This window comes from Aquarana catesbeiana, linkage group LG10 (genome assembly GCF_042186555.1).
Source record: "Aquarana catesbeiana isolate 2022-GZ linkage group LG10, ASM4218655v1, whole genome shotgun sequence".
NCBI lineage: Eukaryota > Metazoa > Chordata > Amphibia > Anura > Ranidae > Aquarana > Aquarana catesbeiana.
The window spans coordinates 167,527,358-167,552,050 of NC_133333.1; the positions used below are offsets into that span (position 1 = coordinate 167,527,358).

At 41.6% G+C, this 24,693-nt stretch overlaps 1 protein-coding gene across 1 annotated transcript; it reads right to left on the minus strand.

Annotated features, from left to right (window-relative positions):
• Positions 1–300: 300 nt before the first annotated feature.
• LOC141110086 (taste receptor type 1 member 3-like) lies at positions 301–17,942 on the minus strand. Its single transcript, XM_073601308.1, has 6 exons — positions 17,758–17,942; positions 12,628–12,928; positions 6,492–7,259; positions 5,177–5,374; positions 1,378–1,498; positions 301–1,199 (listed from the first exon to the last, which is right to left on the minus strand). The coding sequence occupies exons 1-6, from the start codon at positions 17,940–17,942 to the stop codon at positions 301–303; spliced, it is 2,472 nt and encodes an 823-aa protein (XP_073457409.1).
• Positions 17,943–24,693: the final 6,751 nt, after the last annotated feature.

Genomic DNA, 24,693 nt, shown 5'->3' on the forward strand with positions numbered 1-24,693 from the left:
TGGTACAGGCTAGTAATTATGTCTTTCTTTGCAAGCTTGGCTTGTGTTTCTTCTTTTTAACAAAGTGACAAAGTAATTTTAAGAATATAAAAAGATGAGCTATAACGACAATCAAAATTATTTCTAAATTGAATGCATCAACACATGAGATAAATATGATTTTTTTATTTTTTTTTACAAGCTTATACTTACACTGCAAAGTTATAGTAACAGTTGTAACCTAAGATACACCAACACCATATTTTTCTGAAGTTGAAATATATTTACAGCTCAAAAAAAAAAGCTACTTTGATAGGCAATCTAATTAATATATATTTTAAAATACTCCTCTGATGCCATCTGTGGATTAAACAAAAGAATATAGCATTTGGGAGCAAAATAACCCACCATTATACCAAATGAACTGATAAGAGTAACTGCCATTTGCAACAAAGATTGACTACCATCTGTAACTTCAGCATAAACGGGAACAAAAACTATCCATATGAGCAAATAGGACAATGTTGAGAATGTGATGTCTCTGGCCAGGTTGTATTGGCCAGGGGGTGCCTGTGCTACACAATTTAGCATAAAGGATATAAGAGCTAGTAATCCATTATAGCCAAACATCAAAAAGAAAGCAAGGACATTGGATATTTCACACTTTAGATATTTATAGAGGAAAGTGACCTCATTGCTTTGAGGTGTATTGACCATGCTTAGAATATGCCAGATGCAAAACAAACCCTGAATAAGGATGCCAGAGAGTAAAGAAACCCAGGTCCCTGTGGTCTTCAACCATTGGATATATTTAGTGGGAACTTCTTTAAAGTCTGTCACCAGCATGACTTGAAGGGCCTTGATGGAGAATGTTGACAGACAGCAAGTGAGGCTCATAGCCAGGAATGGCTGTTGTACTAGGCACACCAAATAAACTGGTTTCCCTATGAAAAGAACCATGCTGGATAGTACAGCCACTAGAGAAGTAAGTGCAAAAAAGCACATGTAGCCACCAGAGGCCTGAACAAGCGGAGAATGCCTGTGGTTGAAGAATAGAATGAGGGTTCCAAGGACAAAACAGAGGAGGACAAAGGAAACAAACAGAAGACAAATAACAGCAGTGTCACCCCACTGTAGATACAGGTAGGTAGGGTAGCTGCAGCTGATGCTCCGTACACTGGACCACTGACCCGCTGGACAAGTTTGACACTGGAAGTCATCTGAAAAAAAAGACAATGGTTACCATTTCATTAATATACAGTAATTATTATCTGTGTGCATTTTGTAATATATGTATGATTGCATACCTCCAAAATAAACTGACACAAAACTCTCAAATAGTTAAATTACACTCATAAGAAAATACTATCTTTCTGATCTCTAATACTTAATGCCTACCTCCAGAAGACTGAAATAATCCCTCCTGACAATCAATACAGTCAAAACAGCATGAATGTGTTCCTTTCACTCTCTTAATCTGACCAGGTAAGCAGTCCCCAGAACACTGAGATACTGGAACCTGAAAAAAGATTAGAAATATTCAGAGCCATGAGACTTAATCATGTTTATTGAAAGATAACAGTACTCATAAAACATATTAGCTTTAAAGATGCCAAGGGATACTAAGCCACTAAAATGCATAGCCATTTTCTCTAAATTATGCTTTAGGAACATGACAGGTTCAGGCCAATTTAACCACTCGACCTCTGCAAGATTTGCCCCCCCTTCATGACCACGCCATATTTTGCGATATGACACTGTGTTACTTTAACTGACAATTGTGCAGTCATGCAATGCTGTGCCCAAATAACATTTATGTCATTTTTTCCCCACAAATAGAGCTTTCTTTTGGTGGTATTTGAACACCTTTGTGTTTTTTATTTTTTGCGCTATAAACAAAAAAAAAGACAGACAATTTTGAAAAAAAAACCAAAACAATATGTTTTACTTTTTGCTATAAAACATATCCAATAAAACAAATTAAAACAATTAAATTTCTTCATAAATTTAGGCCAATATGTATTCTGCTACATGTTTTTGGTAAACAAAAATCCCAGCGTATATTTATTGCTTTACGCAAATGTTATATAGCATCTACAAACTTTGATATATATTTATGCTATTTTTATAAAAAAAAAAAATGTATCCTATTAATGACGGTGATCAGCAACTTATAGCAGGACTGCAAAATTACAGCAAGCAATTGGACACTAGCTGACACTTTGCGGGAACCAGTGACACTAATACACTGATTAGTGCTAAAAATATGCACTGTCACTGTACTAACGACACTGGCTCGGAAGGGATTAAACATCTAGGGCAATCAAAGGGTTAACTGTGTGCCTAGCCAGTGTTTTTGTGTACTGTATGTGCTGCTTTTACTAGGGGAAGAGATGGATTTTATTCCCTGCTTTGCAGAGACAAAACAAATCCAACCCTTCCCCCCTGTCAGAATGGAGATCTACCTTGTTTACATAGGCAGAGCTCTGTTCTGTGTGTTTTATCAACGATTGGCGGGTGCTGGTGGACAACTAGTGTCCGGCACATGCAGATTGGCTTCTGCTTTGATAAATCACAGCAGAAGCAGCCCGCCGGCGGTTCGCATCTACCCCCTGTAGGTGAAAGTGCAGAAACCATGTACAGTATATGTACACGAGATCCTGCACAGGAGGGCAGGATTTAGCAGTAAATCGGCTACAGGGCAGTCCGGAAGTGGTTAAACGTTGCGTTGTTTACATTCATCCTGTCTGTAGTCTGCCCTATGACTTCAGATGAGGATTTAGAACAAAGAAAGCATCTGTTGTAGTTTAGTTTAATGTTTTCACTGCTAAAAGTCATAAATGCCAGAAAAACACACTTAAGTGGTGTTCCACCCACCGCTGAAAAATTAAAAGCCAGCAGCTACACATACTGCAGCTGCTGGATTTTAATAATACGACATTTACCTGTCCTGGAGTCCAGCGATGTCAGCATCGCAGCTGATGTTTCCATCAGCTGTCGGGTTCATGCCGCTGCCATTGTGAGTAAGGGAACCCGGCAGTGTAGCCTTATGGCTTCATGCCAGGAAACCTACTGCGCATGCGCGAGGCCCCGCTACTCTCTCCTACTGGCCCGGCGGCAGGGGGAGGAGAAGGGAGCCGAGTGGTGATGTCATGGGCCATGGCCCAGATTCCCGGAAGTGGGAACAGGTATCCGCTCCCCCCCCCCCCCAAAAGGTGCCAAGTGTGGCACGGGGGGGGGGGCAAATCAGCAGAAGTTCCACTTTTGGGTGGAACTCCGCTTTAAGAGGAACCGTAATTTCAGTGCTTAATCCAATGGTACAAACACAAGAAAATCTTCAAATGAGCTAACTGGTGAGGTGGCTCTCAAACACACAGGTCTCCCTCACATGGTTCCCTAGAAGCAACTGAAAATATTCAAATAGACACCAAACCACAAAATAAAAGAGTGAAAAGCAACTTTAATAGTTCATAATATCATTACATAAAAACAGCCAATGCTTTTCGGGGGCAACAAACCCCCCCCCCTTCAATAGGGCTTAGAAGAATGGAATAAAGACTTGAAAGGACTTAACAGAAAATAGAATTAAATTAATCTATATATAGTATAACACCTCCTTTAGGGTTGGAATCAGCTGCAGTAGATTATAATTATAATCCAAAAAGATAATATGCACTAGATTAGACGTGAATCCCTTTGGTTGTAGAGTCTATTCTTCTAAGCCCTGAGGAACAGGTAGTTTTGTTCCCCTGAAACACGTTCGCTGGTTTTATGTTTCATGAACAATTAAAGGCATATTAGCCTCTTTCACTTTGTGGTTTGGTGCCCACTATACTTTGTGAATGGTAATTTCTGTGGTTCAATAGTCATTTAATTCCTAGTGATCACATATTATTAGATGTAGACAGCCCTTGCAAAAGTTTAGCCCTTGGAAAGCACAACGCAGGATCAGGACAGAGAGCAGGAAAGGCATCAGGGATCAATCAGATGTGTATTCTGTTTTGGTGTGTCCAGAATCAAATTAAATTGAAAAGAATCTTGTGATCGCCACAGATTAAATGAGTAAAGTGCAGCATAGAAATCCTTATTTATGTTTCCTGGAACTAAAGTCATTGAACCAGACAGGTAGTTAAGCCAGTACTTTGTTTTCAGCTCTTGTCTGCAGTTACAGTACAGTGGGAATGCACAGACAGGCTGAATGTAACAACGCAACCCAATGTCTACATCGGTTGAGCCTGTGATGACAAGTCTGAAAGTACAGAGAAAAATGGAGGTCAAATTTGCAAAATTATTTGCTATCCCTGTATATATGAAATTATATAATTAAATTTAAAAAAATTATATTTAAAAATGAGTTTTTAAAAGTGCTCTCATAGTATTCTTTAACACGAGAGGAGTTTGCATGAATACATAGAAGTTCTAGGCTATCTTGTACCTATAGTGGGTGCAGTTGGATACCACTTCTGGACCTATTTTGACTTGGAGGATGTGGGCACAAGTTCCAGGTCAGTAATTTAGAGCATTAAAATAACAGGGCCAGCATGACAGTTTGGCAGCTGGCATCTTCAGAAGGTTAGATCTTTACGGCCAGCCTTTATATTTCCCCCATATCAGGTTTCTTTTATAACTTAGATAGGCAAATGCAGCTTTCCTTCAGGTACATTCAGCCTGCATTTGAGTTTTTAGATGCTTCTGATATCATTCATAGTTCACGAAAAGATGCATTTGATCTGCAGTTGACTATTGACTTTAACGGGGAGCAGTTCTGACATGAACAAAAGCCAGTCTGAACAGTTAATCTAGTATTCTTATTGTTCTAAAGCAAATGCTCTTCAGTTGTAGTGGACTCGATCCTATACCCTTTTAAAGGGCTATGCTTTGTACTCCTGTACAGTTGCAAAAGTTACACTTGCAGTATATCAACCTCTAAACTCCTAGTAAGCCTATTTTGGAAATGTTCTTGATGTAGATTACATGACATATATAATTCCTCTTGGGGTTTTTCATTTTTTTGTAAACATACAATGTTTTATTTTCAGAAGAAATCATGCTGGGCTTGCCGGGACCTTTGAACGTGTTTGCCTGAGGGGCAGATTCAGAAAGGAAATGTAAAGAAATTCCTTGACTAGAAAAAAATCTACTATCATTAACAAAATAGAAATGGATGACATGTACTGAAAGATATATATTTTCTTACCAGGTTTTGTTTGGTTCTCCAGTTAATGAGAGAACTATTCAACATCAGCTCAATATTGTAAGATCCAATTATGCTGAAGCCCAATTCAGACATGCTATGAGTAACAATATCATATCCCGTGTTGGGATTACCATAACTGTCAAATCTGAACGATGTGTTAAAGATGGAAAAATTCACTTTCTTCACTTCGTCTAGCAACTACGGAGAGAGATGGTTATAGTCAATTATAAAAATCAACTCTAAAGAGTAAACCACTGCGCTGGGGGCAGCAATTCCTACAGTTGAATTAGCTTGTGATACAGTGCTTGCACCTGCTGTTGGGGACTAGGACTCTTCACACCTTATTCTTGGATATAAGCAAAATTTACAATGACCCCCCCCCCCCCCAAATGAATGGGGTGACCAGAGGCCTCCATAGACTTACAAATAGCTCACCCCAATTTAAAGCTTAGCTGTAGACAGATAAATAAACACCACTATTTAATCTAGTTATGCATTCATTAAAGAAAAATGATATATTTTATCTAAAGTCGGGATATTAGCTTCCCTTAATACACTGCATAGGAACACAGAGAGTGTTGTCAGTCTAATACAGTAAGCTTGATGAGAGGAGAAGAGAGAAGAATGATAGAGTGATGACCTCATTAGTATGCTGATGTTTCCCCACTGTCCAATCAGCAGGCTTTGGGAGGGCCACTGTCTGGTAGGAATGCCTAGATTGCAAGACCAACTGAACAGAATCTTAGCAGTTGAGACTGTTCACAGATATGAAATACAGCTGTGCGTTTAGTGGTTTGCCTGAGGTTTAGCTTTAAGATGTAGTTGGTCCCTGGGCATAAACCTCATCTGTGGGCTTACAACACCTTAGGATACCAGTGGTCAAATGCATTCAAATAAATACCTATAACATTTTCTAAAAAAAAAAAAAAAAAAAAAAAAAAAGGACAGGAACATTTTCTTTTAAATACACTAATGGTAGCAGATTGCACTGTGCTGATATTAAAAATGTTAGAATTGTGTAAGAACCAGGAAATATTAAAGCTCATAACAATTATTCCTTATTCCTTGGACCTTATTCCAAGCTTGTATATGTGTTACTGCTTAATGTAGAACTAGCCTTATAAATACAAAACTGAAATATGTTTTATAAATAAGAAATGTTCATATCCTTGCAGTATTTGGAAGTCAGGTGATGGGTCTCCAGAATTGTTTGGCCATGGATGAATGCCCATGTTACCCTATTATTTAAACAGGCTTGCTCAATTTCCATTTGGAAAAGGAATGCTGAACAATGTTAGTAAAATCTGGACCTTACCTTCCAAGCATATAGGTTGGAACCCTGGTTGTTGCATTTTATGAAAGTACAGTTAAGAAGACTGTGCAATGCATAAGCCACTGCGTACACAGCAGTGTATACACTATGTGCATACAAAGCAGTCAGCGGGTTTAATATACTGCTGATTATGTCCGGCTTGAGATCAATGTTTTGATAACCTTCACCGGTCCCCAAGGATGAGGACATGAGGGAAGACTGTGATGGGTATATCTGTGAGATGACGTTTTTTAGAAATTCCTCGAATCCAAAAACATAGTGGGCATTTGGGAAGAATCCTATTACTGGGCCAATGCGTTCAATGCCTGGCATAGACAAAATATCTTCTGAAAGCACCCAGGAGGCACTTCCTATCCATACTTTTGTCATATTACGCATAATGACTTCTTCGAAGAGGGCTATGGACTGGGTTAGAGAAGCAAAAACCAGCACCACGTTGACATCAGCCTGAACAATTTGGTCCAATATGTCCTTAATGATGGTGTTTGTCTCAGAGCTTGAGAGGGTCTTTGAGATTAGACCTTCATAGGCAACACAGATGCCTGTACCCATGGCAGAAGAAGAGAATTGCTGCAGAGCTGTTGTGCCATAATCATCGTCACTAGCCACAACAGCTATCCAGTTCCACTTGAAGCGTGTCATCAAATCAACCATGCCATTAATTTGCTTACTGTCACTTGGCACGGTTCGGAAGAAGGCAGGGTAGACTGTTTTATCGCTAAATACATCAGAAGTCACAGAATAACTGATCTAAAAATCCAAATAAAAGAGACAAGAAGTTCAGTTTTTAGTGAAAGTGAACGTTTTGCTTTATCAACATGGTATACATTAAAGCATAGCATATTTTATATGTGAAAATACATGTATAGTTCTTGACCAATGTAAAATGTTTTAGTTTAGCAGAAAACACATGTGAGAGTATGGACAGAGTGAGGAAAGATTTGACCCTCTGCCAATATTTTATTGAGGTTGGTGTCCCAGCTGGAGAGAGTTACCCCTCTATTTGTCCTAAGGACCACTGTAATAGAAGAATATGGTATGGGGGGTGGGGGGTCCAACGTTTAAAAGTTGTTGTAAGAGTTACAGTAAATCATCCTATGGCGGCAAATGTTCCTTGATTACTGTCCAAGATAGGAATTCTCCCAACTTTAGTCTCTTACTTCTTGTTGCTTCTCCAAGAAAGAAAATAAAGGGAAATCTACCCAAGGGGACACAGACATAAAAAAAAATATCGTAGAGGGGTTTTAACCCTTCCTACTCTAACCAAACCAAAAAATAATTTTGGGTAAACATACACTTTAATCTCTTCCCATAATGCATATATGCAGTGGCAGAGCAGGTGGGCCTTAACGCCCAACTGCCAAACATGCATCCATGGGAGCCAATAGATGAGATTACTCATCTGGACAGACTTCTGTGTACAGGCTAAAACATGTTCCCTTTGTGCTAACAAGAATTGGGCACTGGGTAATGCATATGCGCATGCACATACCCACGCTGTATTCTGATTCCAGTTACTGACCCGGCTTGTCTTGGCCAATCTCTGAACTTCGCCTTCACCGACTCCGCTTCAGTATGCCCCATTGACTCCTGCTTTACTGATCGGTTCCAGACCCGGCTGTTTCCTGAATACGCACCTCCCATGCTCTGTACTCGATCCATCCTGTCTGTGTATGACCCGGCCTGCCTGACTCTGCTACTCTTCCTGCTGTTGCCAGTATCAGCTGCTCACCTGCTTACTGGAGCCAGCTGACGATTTCTCCTGCCCAGCATGGACACCTGCTCTACTGCTTGCAAGACTTACAGGCACTCATCCCACTCTGTACTCCTGCGCCTCCTGACTACACTATCGGGAGCCCCGAGTCAGAGGTGTAAGAGAGGCCTTTCTCATCATATCAGGCTCTGCTACCAGGTATGTGATAACCCAGTTCAAACGCCATCGGAAGGCAGCAGGTAGGGTTTGCTGGAATATTATACTACATTTTTCAGTGGGAACATATTTTGCATAATTATGGCAGCATTTACCTTAAAGTCATTTTCGGTATGGTTTTTACCATTTTAAATGTTTGTTTATCGTATTTTTATTTTATTGTTATATTAGGGATTTGTAGATGGACCATTAGAGGCTATGTATTTGACTCACAGTTGTTAAAGTCTATGTATGTATGTATAGCCAATACTTAATTTTTCTGGTTTGGATAGATTAGGGAAGGGTTGAAATTTCTGTGCTGTCAGTATCCCTTTGGAAAGATTTTCCTTTGCTTCCTGTTCTGTAGACACAGCAGGATGTAGGAGAAAATCTCTACAAAGAGGGGGGAGCTTCCCAGTTAGACTATTGTCACCAGGACACGTGCATCTATTGGAAAATGTACCCCAGAAACTGCCACATTTTGGATTTCCCATTGCATTCTGTGCCTGTGACAAGGGTCACCGGAACAAATAGAGAGAATGGTTCTGTCTAACAGGGACACAGACAGCAACAAAAATTTTTACTTAGGTTTCAGTTTTTTTCTGCTCTATCCCAAACTAAAATTTTGTTTAGGCTACTGTACACTTCAAGATAGGATATCAACCACATTGGAAGTGCATTGTTTTTAAGGTGTTTGCCAACTCATAGACCTACGGTGGGAGAACACCATTGTGTATTACTGCAAAGCGGGAAGCAGAGCCTTAGCATGCGATATTAAGTAAATATGGCTGTCCTCATAAATATATGTAATTACAAACTATACATACAAAAATAGACATTTTAAAAACTGCAAATACAATGTAAAATTACTTGAAGGTAAATCCTGCAGTAAAATCCTTTGTACTGTATCTACCAGGGACGTGCAGTGAGGTCAGTGGCTGGTGAGGCACTGGCTAGCATCAGAGCCAGATAAGCACAGGTTACATACGCCGCGATCGTTAGAGCGAGAACAATAATTCTAGCACTAGACCTCCTCTGTAACTCAAAACATGTAACCTGTAAAAATGTTTAAAGCGTCACCTATGGAGATTTTAAGTACTGAAGTTTGGCGCCATTCCACGAGTGTGCACAATTTTAAAGCATGGCATGTTAGGTATCTATTTACTTGGCGTAACATCATCTTTCACATTATGCAAAGAAATCTGGTTATCTTTAGTGTTTTTTTTTTTATATTCATAAAACAGTTTTTTTCCCAAAAAAACGCATTTGAAAAATTGCTGCGCAAATACCGCGTAACATAAAAAGTTGCAACGACCGCCATTTTATTCCCTAGGGTGTCTGCTAAAACAATATATATATATATATATATATATATATATATATATATAATGTTTGGGGGTTCTAAGTAATTTTCTAGCAAAAAAATGATTATTATTACATGTAGGAGAGAAGTGTCAGAATTGGCCTCGGTGGCAAGGGGTTAATTACCATAAGTAATATACAAATAATTATTATATATTGTTTTTAAGGTAATTTACTATATTTTCAAAAGCTGTACTCAAGCAGATGGCTTAATGGACAAATTACTGAAGTTTGAAGTTATAACTTCAAACCAGTAATTTCACAGTAAATAGATAAATAATAAATGGTTATCTTATAACATATAGCATAATAATATATGATTTAGCTTATACCTTTTCAACAGCAGCAGATTCTCATTCTCCCTCTTAACTGTGTGATAAAAACATGGGATTGTGGGTAAATCTTATACCCATAAACACATGTTTTTTCCTTGTAGTTAAGAGGGCTGAGCTGGAAGGAAGCATTTGTCTTTTAGACACATGCCCCTTCTATGACATTGCAGTGAGAGGCGTGCCTCCACTGCAGCATTTTTATTGGACAGCTGGGGCTAATGGTACTTTACCTTTGGTCCAAGACTCCAAGCTGTCCATTGAGCTCAGTGCCTCTGACAAGAAGTGAGGAGAAGCACTGTGAACTCCACCCCTCAGTCTGCTGCAAACAGAGTGTGCCAGCTTGTCCTTAAACTGGTGGTGGTGTATGTAGCTTCGGACAAGCTATGCAAGGAGCCCTGTCTCCAGAACCATAGGTCGTAGAAGCCCCATTTTTACCAGTGGTGGGGTAGGATTTAGGCTACCTACAACCCACATTTGGGGTCTCTGTGACCTTAGGTCGCCGAGCTACGACCCTCAAAGCTTGATTTTTTATTTTTTTTTATTATTATTATTTTTTTTTTTTTAATGTTCATTACAGGTGAGGCTCTGCCTTACCTGCCTCCCCTGACTGCACTTCCCGGGAATCTACCAAGCAACATTGTCAAAATTGTTAACCTAGGATATTGAGTTTGAAGGACAGAAGTATATAGGGACAGAGGGTGTAACTGTACTTAACTATACACATAGTTGTTTATATAAAAAATAAGATAATTTCTTTCACCTTTCGCTTTCATATTTAGTTTTCTGAATTACCATCTTGTTAAGTTCTAATGTGCTAAAAATACCTTTTTCTTGCTCCATATAATGAATAGTGTGATTCATTTTTTACATCTTTAGAATTTTGAGGGCTTTTCAATATTGGGCATGTTAAACCCCAGCAAGATGTATGAATAAATACTTACCATTGACCCATTTGTTTTCGTTATCTGCAGTCTTGGGAATTTTTTTTTTTTTAAGCCAGTGGAGTGCAAATCACACCCAAAAAAAGTGCACACATATAAAGAGTGACACACAAAAACGTGCAACGGGTGTTACACTGATCCTCCACTAGGGAAGTACCCTACCCTGATCCCCCCGGGACGTTAGGCTCCAGACAGGGACTGAGGTACTTCACATGGGTCCATCTGGCCGAAACGGACCCCCGTTCTCTGGAAGATCTGCCGATACAGACCCACCCAAGTACTAGGTGGGACTCCCCCGAAGGGAAGCCCCATGAGAGAGGGCGAACCAAGCCAGAAGGCCTATGTCCACCCCTTCCCAAGACTTTCAGAGTAGGCCCGAGGACCCACACCCTACTCATCACACTGTGACAAACGTGTAACATCAACCAAAAGATACAAAAAAAGTGGCAAACAGGGGGAAAAATAAAAAGAAAGTGGGGAGAAGGAAGTGGGAGAGAGTGAAAAGTGACCATTGGGTAATACAATGGCCGGCCCTCCGGCCAGGAATAAAAATTTCTCCTGGCCCTAGCCAAAAGGCTTGGCCCTAGAGGCAGGTGCAAAAAACGTGTGTTGTGGTGAAATGACTATGGTGCCATAAATCAAGTGCTTGAACACTGTGACTGTACGGCACCCCTGCACTGCCACTTCAGGGGCACATTCACCACTGGCTTTTCGTGCAACCCTGACCACAAACCTAGACCACAGCAGCCCCCACCCCAGCCAGGAAGGCCTGAAGTTCTGGAAGCTTGGTGAGAGCCCTTTACCATCAGGCCTCACTGTTGCTCCCATCCCTCCCACCTAATTACATTCGGGAAATACTAACCGCTCCCCCGGTGGGAAAGGGGAGCTAGTGTTCTCTCCCGAAAAACTGACTGGAGCTAGAGCTACTCCAATCTAGGCCAGAATGCCAGGGACCTGACCCTCTGTCCAGACCCAAAGGTTCTCCATCCCCATTAGAAGGCTTCCCTTTCGGCTACAAACCACTCCAGGTTACCTTTATGCCACAGGTTTTGCATAGCCACCGCTATCCCTGATACCACCTCGCCGTAGATCAGGGACGGAAGCAAGCGCCACCTACTGGCAACTGATAAGGGCAGATCCTACACTAGATCTTAGCCAAAAGGCCAAGAAGCGGTCTTGGGAATAATCTGCTTAACAATACACAGAATTTCCTCCTGACCTCCTCTGTCATATGTGATGTTTAACGTGCTATTGAATAAGGCTCTGTTCACATTAGTGTGATTTCAGATGTGACTTGAGTCGCACAGAATTGCATGACAATGGAAATAACATTGTTTTCAATGGTGCCCGTTCACATCAATGCAACTCAGCACAGCGTGATTTTAAAAAATGCTTCCTGTATTACTTTGGTGAGATTCCAGCATGATTTTGGCCCCATAGATTATGCAAACCACATCCAAGATGCATCCAAGTTGTACTACATAATCGCACTGAAAACTAGATCAAAATTGGATTGCTGCAGTGTGAACCTAGCCCCCCCCCCCTTAAAAAAAAAAAAATAATAAAAGACATACTTGAGGCACAAGGAAAGCACTGAAGAGCTTCATGGTGACAGTGGCCACCTCGTTGGATGAAGGTCCAATCACAGAAATGACTCTGGTTTTGTAGTCTGTAAGATTGCACTTAATTTCCACAAGTTCTGTCCCATTTTTGGTTAAGAGGAGCAGGACAGGGTGCAGACAGGCCAGTGTATTAAGACACGTATCATAGATCTCATAGCCCAAAGTCAATCCTGGAAGGAGCGTAGTGCTGTTGTTGATTTCTTCCAGTGTAAATTGCATTGCTACAGCCTGGAGAAAACCTGTAGGGTTTAAACTGAAGTAGACAAGCCTTAGTAAATATAACTTTGTAAATTAAATTAACCTGTATTGCATGCCATCATGAAAAAGAAGCAGCATATTTTATAGTAGGCATATACAAGCGGTGGCTGACCTGCTATCAGCAATTTCAATCCTCCGTACTACAGAGCTCAGACTGGTAGAGGGAGAAGCAACACAAGAAGCCAGTCAGTTGTGCTGCATTGTTCATTTTCTAACATGTTGATAGGAGGAGATGGCAGAGTTACAGAGGAATGAGCTCATTAGTCTGCTGCTTCTCCTTTCACTGACCAATCACAGGTTTGAGAGGTAGGACCTGCAGGTGCTACCTAACTCTAGCAGAGAAAAAGAAGGTCTCCTGCCCTGGCAGACAGGGATGTTTTGTGTAGCAGAGCTGTGCAAATCTCAGAAGGGGGTAATCAGAAATGCAAATCCTTTTGCAAGTACAACAGCTCCCTTATATGCATTTAATTTGTGTATTACAGTGCCAGACCTTCAGAGCCCATGCCGTAAACGGCGGCTCCCGTACGCATGCGCAGGAGTGATGTCATTCCACCCCCGGCCACTCATGTACCCGGAGGACGCAAACCCAAAAGGAAGACCGGGGGGAGATGTCAGCCCTCTCAGCAGTGACAATGCGGCGCTGGAGGGCTTAGTTTTGAGGTAAGTCTCTCATAATGTGTTAGTATGCGATGCATACTAGAACATTATGACATTGCCTTGCAGGGGATTTCTTTTTTTTTTTTTTTTTTTTTATATTAACTGCTGTTTACTACTGCTTAAAAGTAGAATTCCAGGCAAAACCTAACTAGTGTTAACCATGCTTCCTCCCCACTCCTAACACCTATGCTCAGTAACCTGTGTAAGAAAGATTTTATATATATATATATATATATATATATATATATATATATATATATATATATATATATATATATATATATATATTGGCTTTTGGAATTTACAAATGCAGCAATTTAGAAATCAGATGAAAGGTTTGTGCTGGAAAACACTTTTTGATAGATAAAAAGTGCATTTTAAAAACATCTATATAGATCAGACCAAAATGAGGGACAAATGAGGGAGAATGAGGGACAGAGGGATATTGCTCCAAATCAGGGACAGTCCCTCGAAATCAGGGACAGTTGGGAGCTATATATTTATCAATTTTCAGCCTGCTTTGGTCTGGTCAGATGACCCGGCTCCCCTGTATCAGTCAGCAGAGGCTGCAGGGTAGAGGAGGGAGCAAAGACAGCACATGGGCCAAAGGAACCTGTGGGTAATGTCACCATTCCCAGCTGTTGTTGAGCACACCTCTCCCCTGCAGCTGCCACTGGCTGACACAGGGGATCATGTAACTGGACTGGAGCAGACTGAAATTAGGTAGGTATATACATCATACTTATGCAGGTTAGTCAGCATAGGTGTTAGGAGGAGGCAGGGAACATTTTTAAAACTAGTTAGGTTTAGCCTGGAATTCCAGTTTAAATCTGAACAACGTCCTCTAACAGAAGATCCTTCTTTATTGCTAGAAGTTGATGTTGGGTCATGTCTAGGTAAAAGGAGCAATCTATGACATTTATAAGTGAGCCTAAAAAAGCATTCCTTACTTTTAGTTTTATGTTTCAAGCACTTGAAGCAGTTACTTTTTTTCATGTGAGAATGAACATATTCTGTATTTATCTGCTGAACTCTGTACATGAATATGATAAGACATAAACTACATATACTGTATGAAAACTAAATTTGCTTATACCAAGTGCATGTACACAGTATTGCTGTATGAAAACTAGATATCCCCTAAAGCAGTGATTCTCAACCTTTTTTTCAGTCGTGGCACCCTTTAAAAGTATGCAAAATCCCAAAACACCCAGTCTAAAATTTTAAAAATGTAAATGTTACTTATCAATGGGAAGCCTGAGCCTGGAACAATGCACACAACCACCCTGATAAAATTACCTTCACATCAAAATCACCCTCTTTATATTAGAGGTTCCCCATAACGTCCTCCCTATATGCCACAGTCCCCATTACATGTCAGAGTATCCACATCACATCAGATTCCACCCATCAACAAATCTCTTCATCACACCAGAGTCCCTCCATAGTTACATAGTTGGTAAGGTTGAAGAAACACACCAGCCAATTCAGTTCAGCTTGTGTAGTATATGCGTGTGCTTGTGGGTGTTTATGTCAATACCCTTTCTTATATCCCTATAGATTGCATCCATTAGGATGCCCATCTAAATGTTCTATCAAATTATCCACACTCCCCGCAGACACCACCAACTGTAGAAGGGAGTTCCACAACCCTACCACTCTGACAGTTACCGCCACATCCCTACCACTACCACTTCTTTTTCACTTTCATTGAGTGGCCATGTGTCCTCTTAAGTGAACTGAGACTGAATATTTTCCTCCTTATGCTAGAATCACCATTGACATATTTGTATATTGCTATCATATCTCCTCTTAAGCATCTCTGGTCTAGGGAGAATACGTTTTAATGCTTGTAGATATTATTCATAACTGAAGTCCTCCAGTCCCCTTATTAGCTTTGTTACCCTTCTCTGGACTCTCTCTAGTTCCAGCACATCCTCCCTGAGGACTGGTGACCAGAACTAGGTGGCATACTCAAGATGAGTCCAGACCAGAGTTTTGTAAAGTTGAAGAATTATAGTTTTATCTATTGAGTAGTTTTAATGCACGCTAATATTCTACTAGCTTTGCTTGCTGTAGCTTGGTATTGCATGCTATTGCTGAGCCTGTGATCTATTAGGACCCCCAGATCTTTGTCCATCCTGGATTCCCCCAAAGGTTCTCCCTCTAGCAGGTAACTTTCGTTCATGTTTTTACATGAACGTTCTTCACATCAGAGGGTTCCAGCAGCATGGCAGGGGGCAGGAGGTGGAGCAGATCTGGAGGAACCAGTTCTGTCCTTTCTGACTGCTAGGGCAGCCCTGAATGCCACCTGCCTTGGATCAGCGTCCGGAGTTGCCATAGTGCAGGTGGGCCGGCTGACAACACCATAGCAATGAATGATGTCATGCATACCGCTCTAGAGCATCACTGGTTGTTATGGTGCTGGTGGCCAGCCTGCCCACACCATGCAACTCATGACGCTGATCCAGGACAAACTGGGTCCAATACTCATAGCACCCCAGTGGAAATCAGATGGCATCTCTGTTGAGAAACACTGCTCTAAAGGAAACTTGTAATGACCAAACTTAGAGACTGACACCTCCTGAGTATAACTCTTGCCTGGATGTAATGATAATTAAATGACTTCTAAGTCACTGACAGGGCAGATGTATGCAGATTAAGATGACTGATTTTTAGTATGCTATTATTATTGCATTATCTGAAGGATATCCATAATTATTCCAGTATAGGTTTCCTTAAATAAGCCAGTTATAGGTCTTTGATAAAAAATAAAACCATGTGGGACTTTATATGAGGCTATAACAGCTAAATTCATAGCCACCATCCTTAAATTGCAAGACTAACTAGGAGGAAGAACAGTGGGACTTTATATGAAGCATACAAGGTAAATGGGTACAAATATGTCTGGCTAGTGACTGGTAATAATATGCAAACTGCTATATAATTTTAAATTGTTACCAAGGAATAATTTTATATAAGGATAAAATATTTATTCCATATTGTAATACATAAAAGTATAATAGCATAATAAAACCTTAATACATGGTATTGCCAGACTCTTATGATCCAAAAATGTAAAACATATACATCGTATCAGCATAGTACAGTAGGATTGCAATTTATCCCTAGATGGTAACAACGTGAGCAGCATCCAATTGCTCAACGCATTTCGTGGAATAGCTCCACTCATCAGGAGCAGATGCAATGTGGGTATCTAAAGATATATATAGATAATGTAAATTGTAAGTAAACACTATGTCTCAGCAAGTCAGCATGGGAGAGGGGAATACAAAAAGAGGGTAGTGGAAAGAAACCCACCCTGCTAGGGATCAAGTAGGAGTCTAGGTGTGAAGCGGTGAGAACTGGAGGCCAGCCGGGGTAATCATCAGTCACAGGAGCTGAGGCGGTAAACCCAGAGCACAAGGATGACAACCCATACAGGGAACAGATATTCCGAGGAGTGTGATATCCCATGAATAAGGGTGATATGGATAACATCACCAAAACCTATATAAAGTAATTAAATATATATGATAGTGATCGAACGAATCACAGTATAATATACCTAACAGATATGTGAGGTGAACCATAGGTGGTACCAGGCAGTGATAGGAGGTGAAACCAGCAAGGTACGATAAAGTAAAGAAAGTAGGACCTGAGATGTAAATGAAAAATAATACAAAGTCCCATGCTGAGACATAGCGTTGACTTACAATTTACATTATCTATATACATCTTTAGATACCCGCATTGCATCCGCTCCTGATGAGTGGAGCTATTCCACGAAACGCGTCAAGAAATTGGATGGTGCTCATGTTGTTACCATCTAGGGATAATTTGCAATCCTACTGTACTATGTTGATACTATGTATATGTTTTACATTTTTGTTATTCATATGGATCATAAGAGTCTGGCAATACCATGTATTAATGTTTTATTATGCTATTATACTTTTATGTATCACAATATGGAATAAATATTTTATCCTTGTATAAAATTATTCCTTGTTTACAATTTACTATTATATAGCAGTTTGCATATTATTACCAGTCACTAGCCAGACATATTTGTACCCATTTACCTCTTTTGCTTCATATAAAGTCCCACTGTTCTCCCCCTAGTTAGAGTTATAGGTCTTCATCTTATATGGCCTCTGACCTTACCTTGAACACGTCAGTGGTTCTGGTTTCCAATAATTATCCAAGCCATTAACAGTGGTGTGGAAGGGGAACAGACCTCCGATCATGATATCGCCTGCCTTTCTGATAACCTGATAGGCTACTGGCTCGTTGTCCCCCAGGATAGCCCCCACACTGAATCCCAGCGATAAGACTGCATATACTATCATAGCTGTGAGTCGCGGACAATGAATAGAGGTGATGGGAACGTGAACAGCTGTCAGCTATCGTCAGCACACCAGCCTGAAAGTAGAATGCAACAAAGATAGAATCAGTAATCTTTTGTTATCCCGGAAGACTCTAACCCTAAGATTTGAGTAACTATAAACCCTTGTTTTACACTGGACAGACAGGATGCACAGTCAAATGGTGAGGTTTGTGGAGACATCATCACCTGGAGAACTATGGAAACATTAAATATATTTGGCTGCCAGAAAACCTTAAAAATAGGGTTTTCTTGATCCAAAGCGCAAGATAAGTCATGGGCAGGCAGATGTAACCAGACACGTATCAATTTATATCTGACTCCTTCCAAGTCCAGTAAAAAATTGAAAAGGTCTGTGTGACTCTCTGTTTTTTTCTGACCAAAACATGATGAATTGGAGGTAGTCTAATGTAGGAATACTCAAGTCTGTTTTCATTCGTCCGCCCACAGGATCCAAATGGGTATGAAAATCTCCGGTTTTTAAAAGCAGAGAAAAAGTAAACAGGCACAAATGTCACAAAAGTGTCATCCGTCACGTTCTGATAAGATACAGCAGGATTCATGGATCTCCTCCTGATCGAACAGGATGGTGCCTGTGTGAAAGGGGCCTTGGGCTGATAACCAAACAGGTGTGCTGAATGTAAATATGCTGATAGGGACACTGCTGATAGTATGAGAGCAGAGTGAGCTAGAAAATATCTTCATGTGCCTGCTGCTTCTCATTCACTGTCCATTCAACAGCTGGGGATAAGGAGATGGCTTTACTGTAGATGTCATCCACCTGGCTGTGCTGTTCGGCAAAGATAAAGTAAATCTCAGAAATGAATGTATAGAAATACAAATTCTTGGCTGGTAATACTGATGCTATTTTATATACTATATTCGTCTGCATAGTTAGATGTTAGCCTGAAGTTCAACTGGAAAGACAGCTGTGGTCGCTAATTAGTAATTGAAACTAACATTTAACAACACTACTATTTCAGGAAGGTATGTAATGGTACTATCAACTTGGGCAAAAAACTTAGTGCATGAGAGTGACAGTGCAGTTATAACTGTCAGTTTCGGTTCCCTGTCTTGACTGCAAATTCTAATCATGGCATGTGTCTTCTCAAGTGTTAGTGTGGTCTCTGTACTCTTGTTTCTCTTACTCCATTAACACAATACAATTGTCTTTAGTGGCAGTGCCTCATAAGGTGCAGTGAATAGTTTATCTGGTCAACTTGTTCACCTGACTCAAGCTTTCCTGAAGCCCTCTGCTCCCATAGTTCTCTGGTGTACAGCTGTAGCACCCTCAGTGTACAGAGTTGACAAAGTTAGTTTTTGCTCCACTGTAGTCAGAAGAGCTGTAGTTAATTGTGTGGGTTGTAGAGTTCAGAGCTCCAAGGGCTGGGTCTCTGTTACTTCCTCCTGGCATCTGGAACTTAGTTCTGGAACTCTCAGCCTCTCCTTGTTCTTTCCTATGTGACTTGCTTGGGGGGGCCCCATCTGCCCAGCGACCCCAGCCAGGGCCGGACTGGCCTACCGGGATACCAGGAAATTCCCTGGTAGGCCGCCTGCCCTGGGGCCACTTTGAGTTGCGGCTGCAGCTCTCCGCTCTTTCCCTCTCTCCTCCTGCTGTGTATCACAGAGCTGGCTGGGTCTGTGTTCGGCTGCCGTGCTGTAACAAGGTCCCGCCCCCCCCTAGACCGACTCATGTAATAGTAGATTGAATCAGTGTTCCGCCTATCACACAAGCCGGTCTAGGGGGGCGGAACCTTGTTACAGCACGGCCGCCGAACACAGACCCAGCCAGCTCCGTGATAAACAGGAGGAGATGCCCGCTGTGTGTGTGTTACCAGGTGATGGTGAGTCTGTATTAATTGGCACAGTGATGCCGCATTAATGGGCACAGTGAGGGTGCAATTGTGGGCACAGTAAGACTGCATTCATGGGCACAGTGAGGCTGTAATGGTGGGCACAGTGAGGGTGCAATGGTGGGCACAGTGAAGCTGCAATGGTGGGCACAGTGAGGCTGCATTCACGGGCATAGTAAGGCTGCAATGGTGGGCACAGTGAGGCTGCAATAGTGGGCACAGTGAGGCTGCATTCATGGGCACAGTGAGGCTGCAATGGTGGGCACAGTGAGGCTGCATTCACGGCCACAGTGAGGCTGTAATGGTGGGCACAGTGAGGGTGCAATGGTGGGCACAGTGAAGCTGCAATGGTGGGCACAGTGAGGCTGCATTCATGGGCAAAGTGAGGCTGCAATGGTGGGCACAGTGAGGCTGCATTCAGGGGCACAGTGAGGCTGCAATGGTGGGCACAGTGAGGCTGCATTCAGGGGCACAGTGAGACTGCAATGATGGGACAGTGAGGCTGCAATGGTGGGTACAGTGAGGCTGCATTCATGGACACTGTAAAGGCTGCATTTGATGGGCAATCGTGCGTGATTGAGTAAACAGGGCCCCAGTGCACTATATTGCCCGGGGGCCTATAATGCTCTTAAGATGGCACTGGGCTGAGAGTGGGGAGAGAGAATCGGGACGGAATGGGTACGGACTGCGGGTACACTCGGATGCAAAGACCGTTATCTGCGCTGAGCGAGGATCACTATTGGGTGGAGCGGAGCGCACAGTCCGGAAATGAGCTGTGATCTGGGGAGATCCGGCCCGTTTGAGAGTTTTTTCACCATTACTTTTCTTTGATACTATTCATACTTTCATCAATTTTTATTATTTTAGCACTGCACCTTTATTCAGCACATTGCATTGGAATTTTTGTATTAGACTTTTTGGTGCCGGACCCTTTTTTTATTTATTTTCAATATATTTTGCTTTATTTCTAGCGCAGCGTTAACCTTTGGGTTTTTTTTTTACAAGGAACAGAGACTAAGCCTGAATAATTATGGAGTCTCTCCCAATCCCTGGGTAGGTAAGGCCCAGAAGGCATTTCTGGGGCCTGGCAGTGAGGGAGCAGAGTCTAGGCTCCTGTTACCTGGAGGGGACCCCTGGGCAGAGGGTAGAAGATAGTGGAAGAGAGAGAGAGAGCTGAAGACTCACACCCCTTTCCAGCCTTAGCTAGTCTTAGCTGGAGCTTCCCTGAGAGTCAGGAGAAGCCTGTGCAGCAGCCATCTGGACTTCGGTATTAACCAAAGAGGGACTGAATGAGTATCTTTCATTCTTCACAGCCCAAACTTGGACAATGAAGGGACAGCAAGGTGCAATATTCTGCTAGCCCATAACCAGGAGACAGCTTTTAGATAGTTCACAGCCATTAAAGCCATCCTACACCTCTAGTTTGGTTCCAAAATCAGCTGGGTGCATCGGCATTACCTTACAGAGCAGCAACTGCATTCAACTGTTGGGACTTTTTGTTATTGAGTCAGCTAAACCAACAATCCTATGGAAGACAGCATAGTGAAGTTAATTCCTAGCAGCCAGAGACAGTATCAAGTCCTCAAGTTTGTATTCAAGTTTCACAGCTCTGGGCACCCCAAGGCTTCCCATCCCTATCCAAGTGCATCCCATAATAAACCAAAAAACAAAATAACCTGGACTGGTTCTTGAAGTCTGTGCGAATGTTGCAAAATTCCTGTGGCCTGGCTGCGTGAGTAAGGGAAGACCCAAAAATCCAGCATCCCTTAGGGGGGGGTAGTGCTACACAATCACACTAACCCAACCACATGTTGTATTCTCTACAATTTTATTGGATGCTGTACCTTTCCATCAATACCAGGTTGACTTCCCCTTCCCAGAGCCACTGCATCTCATATAGCCGCAGCCCACCACAAGGTTTCCAAGGACAGCTAGAAAACCAGTTTATGACTGGTTAACTAATGGTATCTACAGCAAGACATTATCACTGCATTGATTAATTGTGGATTTTAGCCATCCATTTGCAGTTAGAATCATGGATCTGTGTATGCATGCCTTTACACAGATAACCCTGCAATATGAAATTCAGTAGTGGATGTATTGAGGCCAAACACAGCAATTTAAGTTGCAGTATTGTTTCTACCTTATTTATTAAGGCAATTGAAATATGAAGTTGCAATTAAGGATTCCATCATTATGATTTATCAAGCCTGTCTTTGGTAAAAATGGGAGCTCCAATGCAGCATGAATTATGAAGGAATAGTGTTCTTATTATCCATTGCTTGGGACCTTTCTTTTAATGTCGGCTGCCTTGTAAATAGTTATGGACTTTATGGATTACATGAATGATAGATGTATTTTTATTTATATTTATAGCAGGAACTGGGTGAAATCAGATTTTCCCCTATTGTGCCTTGGCAAGATAGATGGATTGGATAATTAGGAAGTATTGAACATAGTTACCCTATATCAATCATTTTTACATAAAATTTATAGTCAGATTTATTAGGATGCACTTACATTTTTTTCTGCTAATTAAGTGTGTTGCCATGTTTTAGTATTTAGAGAGGACAGGCTTTCATGCATATTTTAGAGTATCTTTTTTTTTTGTACAATAGTTTTTATTGAACATAAAGAGCATTAATAGTACAACGGGAGAAACATATAAATGAACATAATGCGAAAACATGTTTACATAGTCTTAATACAAAAAATAAAAGGAAATGAAAACTGGAATCATATCATATGACCATGTAACAATACATAAAGCACTAAAGAGGCAAAATATGTTCGTAAACAGTTGTCAGCCTATACATTATCTCCGTCAGTGGTAAACCTGCGGATTAAAAAAAATATAAAAATATAAAAAGTAGCCGAAAATGAAGGTGGAAAAAGGGAGTAATGAGGAACTGACTTAGTGATTAAGAAAAAGAAAGAGAAGAGAGAAGTAGAGAAGAAAGAGTGGGGGGAGAGGAGAGATGGGGGGGGTGGGGAAGAGGGGGGGAGGGGAAGAGGTCCGCGGGATGGGGAGCCTGTGAATTCATTACAAGGAGAGTAGTGCCGAGTCGAATCTGGAGGGGTGGGCATAATTTACCCATGGTTGCCATATTCGGAGAAATTTGTCATGTGTATCTGATAATACTGCCGTAAGTTTTTCGTTAACCATGGTATCATTAATGCGGCTTTTAACTGCTTCAAAACTTAGGGCTGGAGTTTTCCATGATTTTGCAATAGTTAGTTTAGTTGCAGTAAGTATATGGGATGCTAATTGATGCTCTGGTCACAACAGTTCAGTGATTGGTTTCCCCAAAAGGGCCTCAAAGGGGGTCCCTCTTTATAGTAGTGTTGAAGAGATTTCGAAGGAGTGCATACACTCTGACCCACAGTCTGCATACCTTAGGACACTTCCACCAAATATGTGCCATCGTGCCCTCATGTGAACACCCTCGAAAACATAAAGGGGAATATGATGGGATAAACCTTGCTATTCTGGTTGGGGTGTAGTACCATCTATAAAGAATTTTGTATGCATTTTCCAAGAACAAAACATTCTTGGAGCACTTGGATAATGAAATAGTCATGGCCTGCCAGTCCTCCGGGTCTACCTTTTTACCCAGCTCTGCTTCCCACTGGAGATGATATGCTCTTATGGGCGGTTTTGTGGAGCCAATAATGGCTGCGTAAATTAATGAAATCAAACCTGGGGACTGGGGTCGTGATCTGCAAAGATGTTCAAAGGGAGTTAGTGTATTAGGGGCGTCATGAGATTTTATAAGGGTTAGTATGAAATGTCGTATTTGCATGTAATCTAAAATGTTCTCTTAGGGGGATGTCATGTGAGGAGCGTAAGGCTGCAAATGTTGTGATCCTAGTTGGGGAAAGCATAGAGTGGAGATCCACAAAGCCTTGCTCAGTCCACCACTGGAATTGCTGCGGGTTATCGTGCCCCGGTGGGAACAATGGGCAGTGAAGAAGGGAAAGTAGGGGAAGGTGTGGGGAGATTAAACCTGCAGAGTATTTGACTGAATCCCATAACCGTAGTGAATGGGCCAAACAAGGGCCCATAGCACTAGGACGATGTTCTTGGGGGAGCCATGGAAGAGAGGCTAAGGGTATCGGGTGAGAGTCTACCATAGCCATAGTAGCCCATAATGGCATCTGAGATTTCTCATGGAGATGGGATAATGGAGCTATGGCTGCCGCTGTGTAATAAGCTTGTAGGTTGGGTACTGATAAACCTCCATTAATTTTATGAGCAAATAGTACCTGCTTTTTAATCCTAGGTTTCTTGGAGCCCCAAATAAACTGCATAATCTTGCGCTGGTGTATATGGAGGATATGGGAGGGGACCTGGACCGGGAGAACCCTGAAGTAGTAAAGCCGTTTTGGGAGGTAGGACATGCGAACGGTAGTAATCCTACCGAACCAGGACAACAGGAGAGCGGACCACGAGGAGAGCATGTTAGTGAGTTTTCTAAATAATGGGGGAAAATTAGCTTGGTATAAACCTGAATACTTTGGAGTAAGTCGAATACCAAGATAAAGTAAAGAATTCAGCCATTGGAAAGAAAAGTGTGACTGTAGGGATTCTAATTCAGATGGTGAGAGATTTATCGACATTGCTTTGGATTTAGCGGGGTTGACCGAAGGACCCGAGAAGGTGGCAAAGGTTTCCAGAAGGGCTAGCAGATTAGGGAGGGTGATTCTCGGTTTAGTGATAGTCAATAAAATGTCATCCGCGAACATGGACAGTTTATGCGGGGTACCTGCTATATCCACGCCAGTTATATCAGGATGGGATCTAATGGCTTCCGCTAGGGGTTCTAATGCTAAAATGAATAACAATGGAGAGAGTGAGCATCC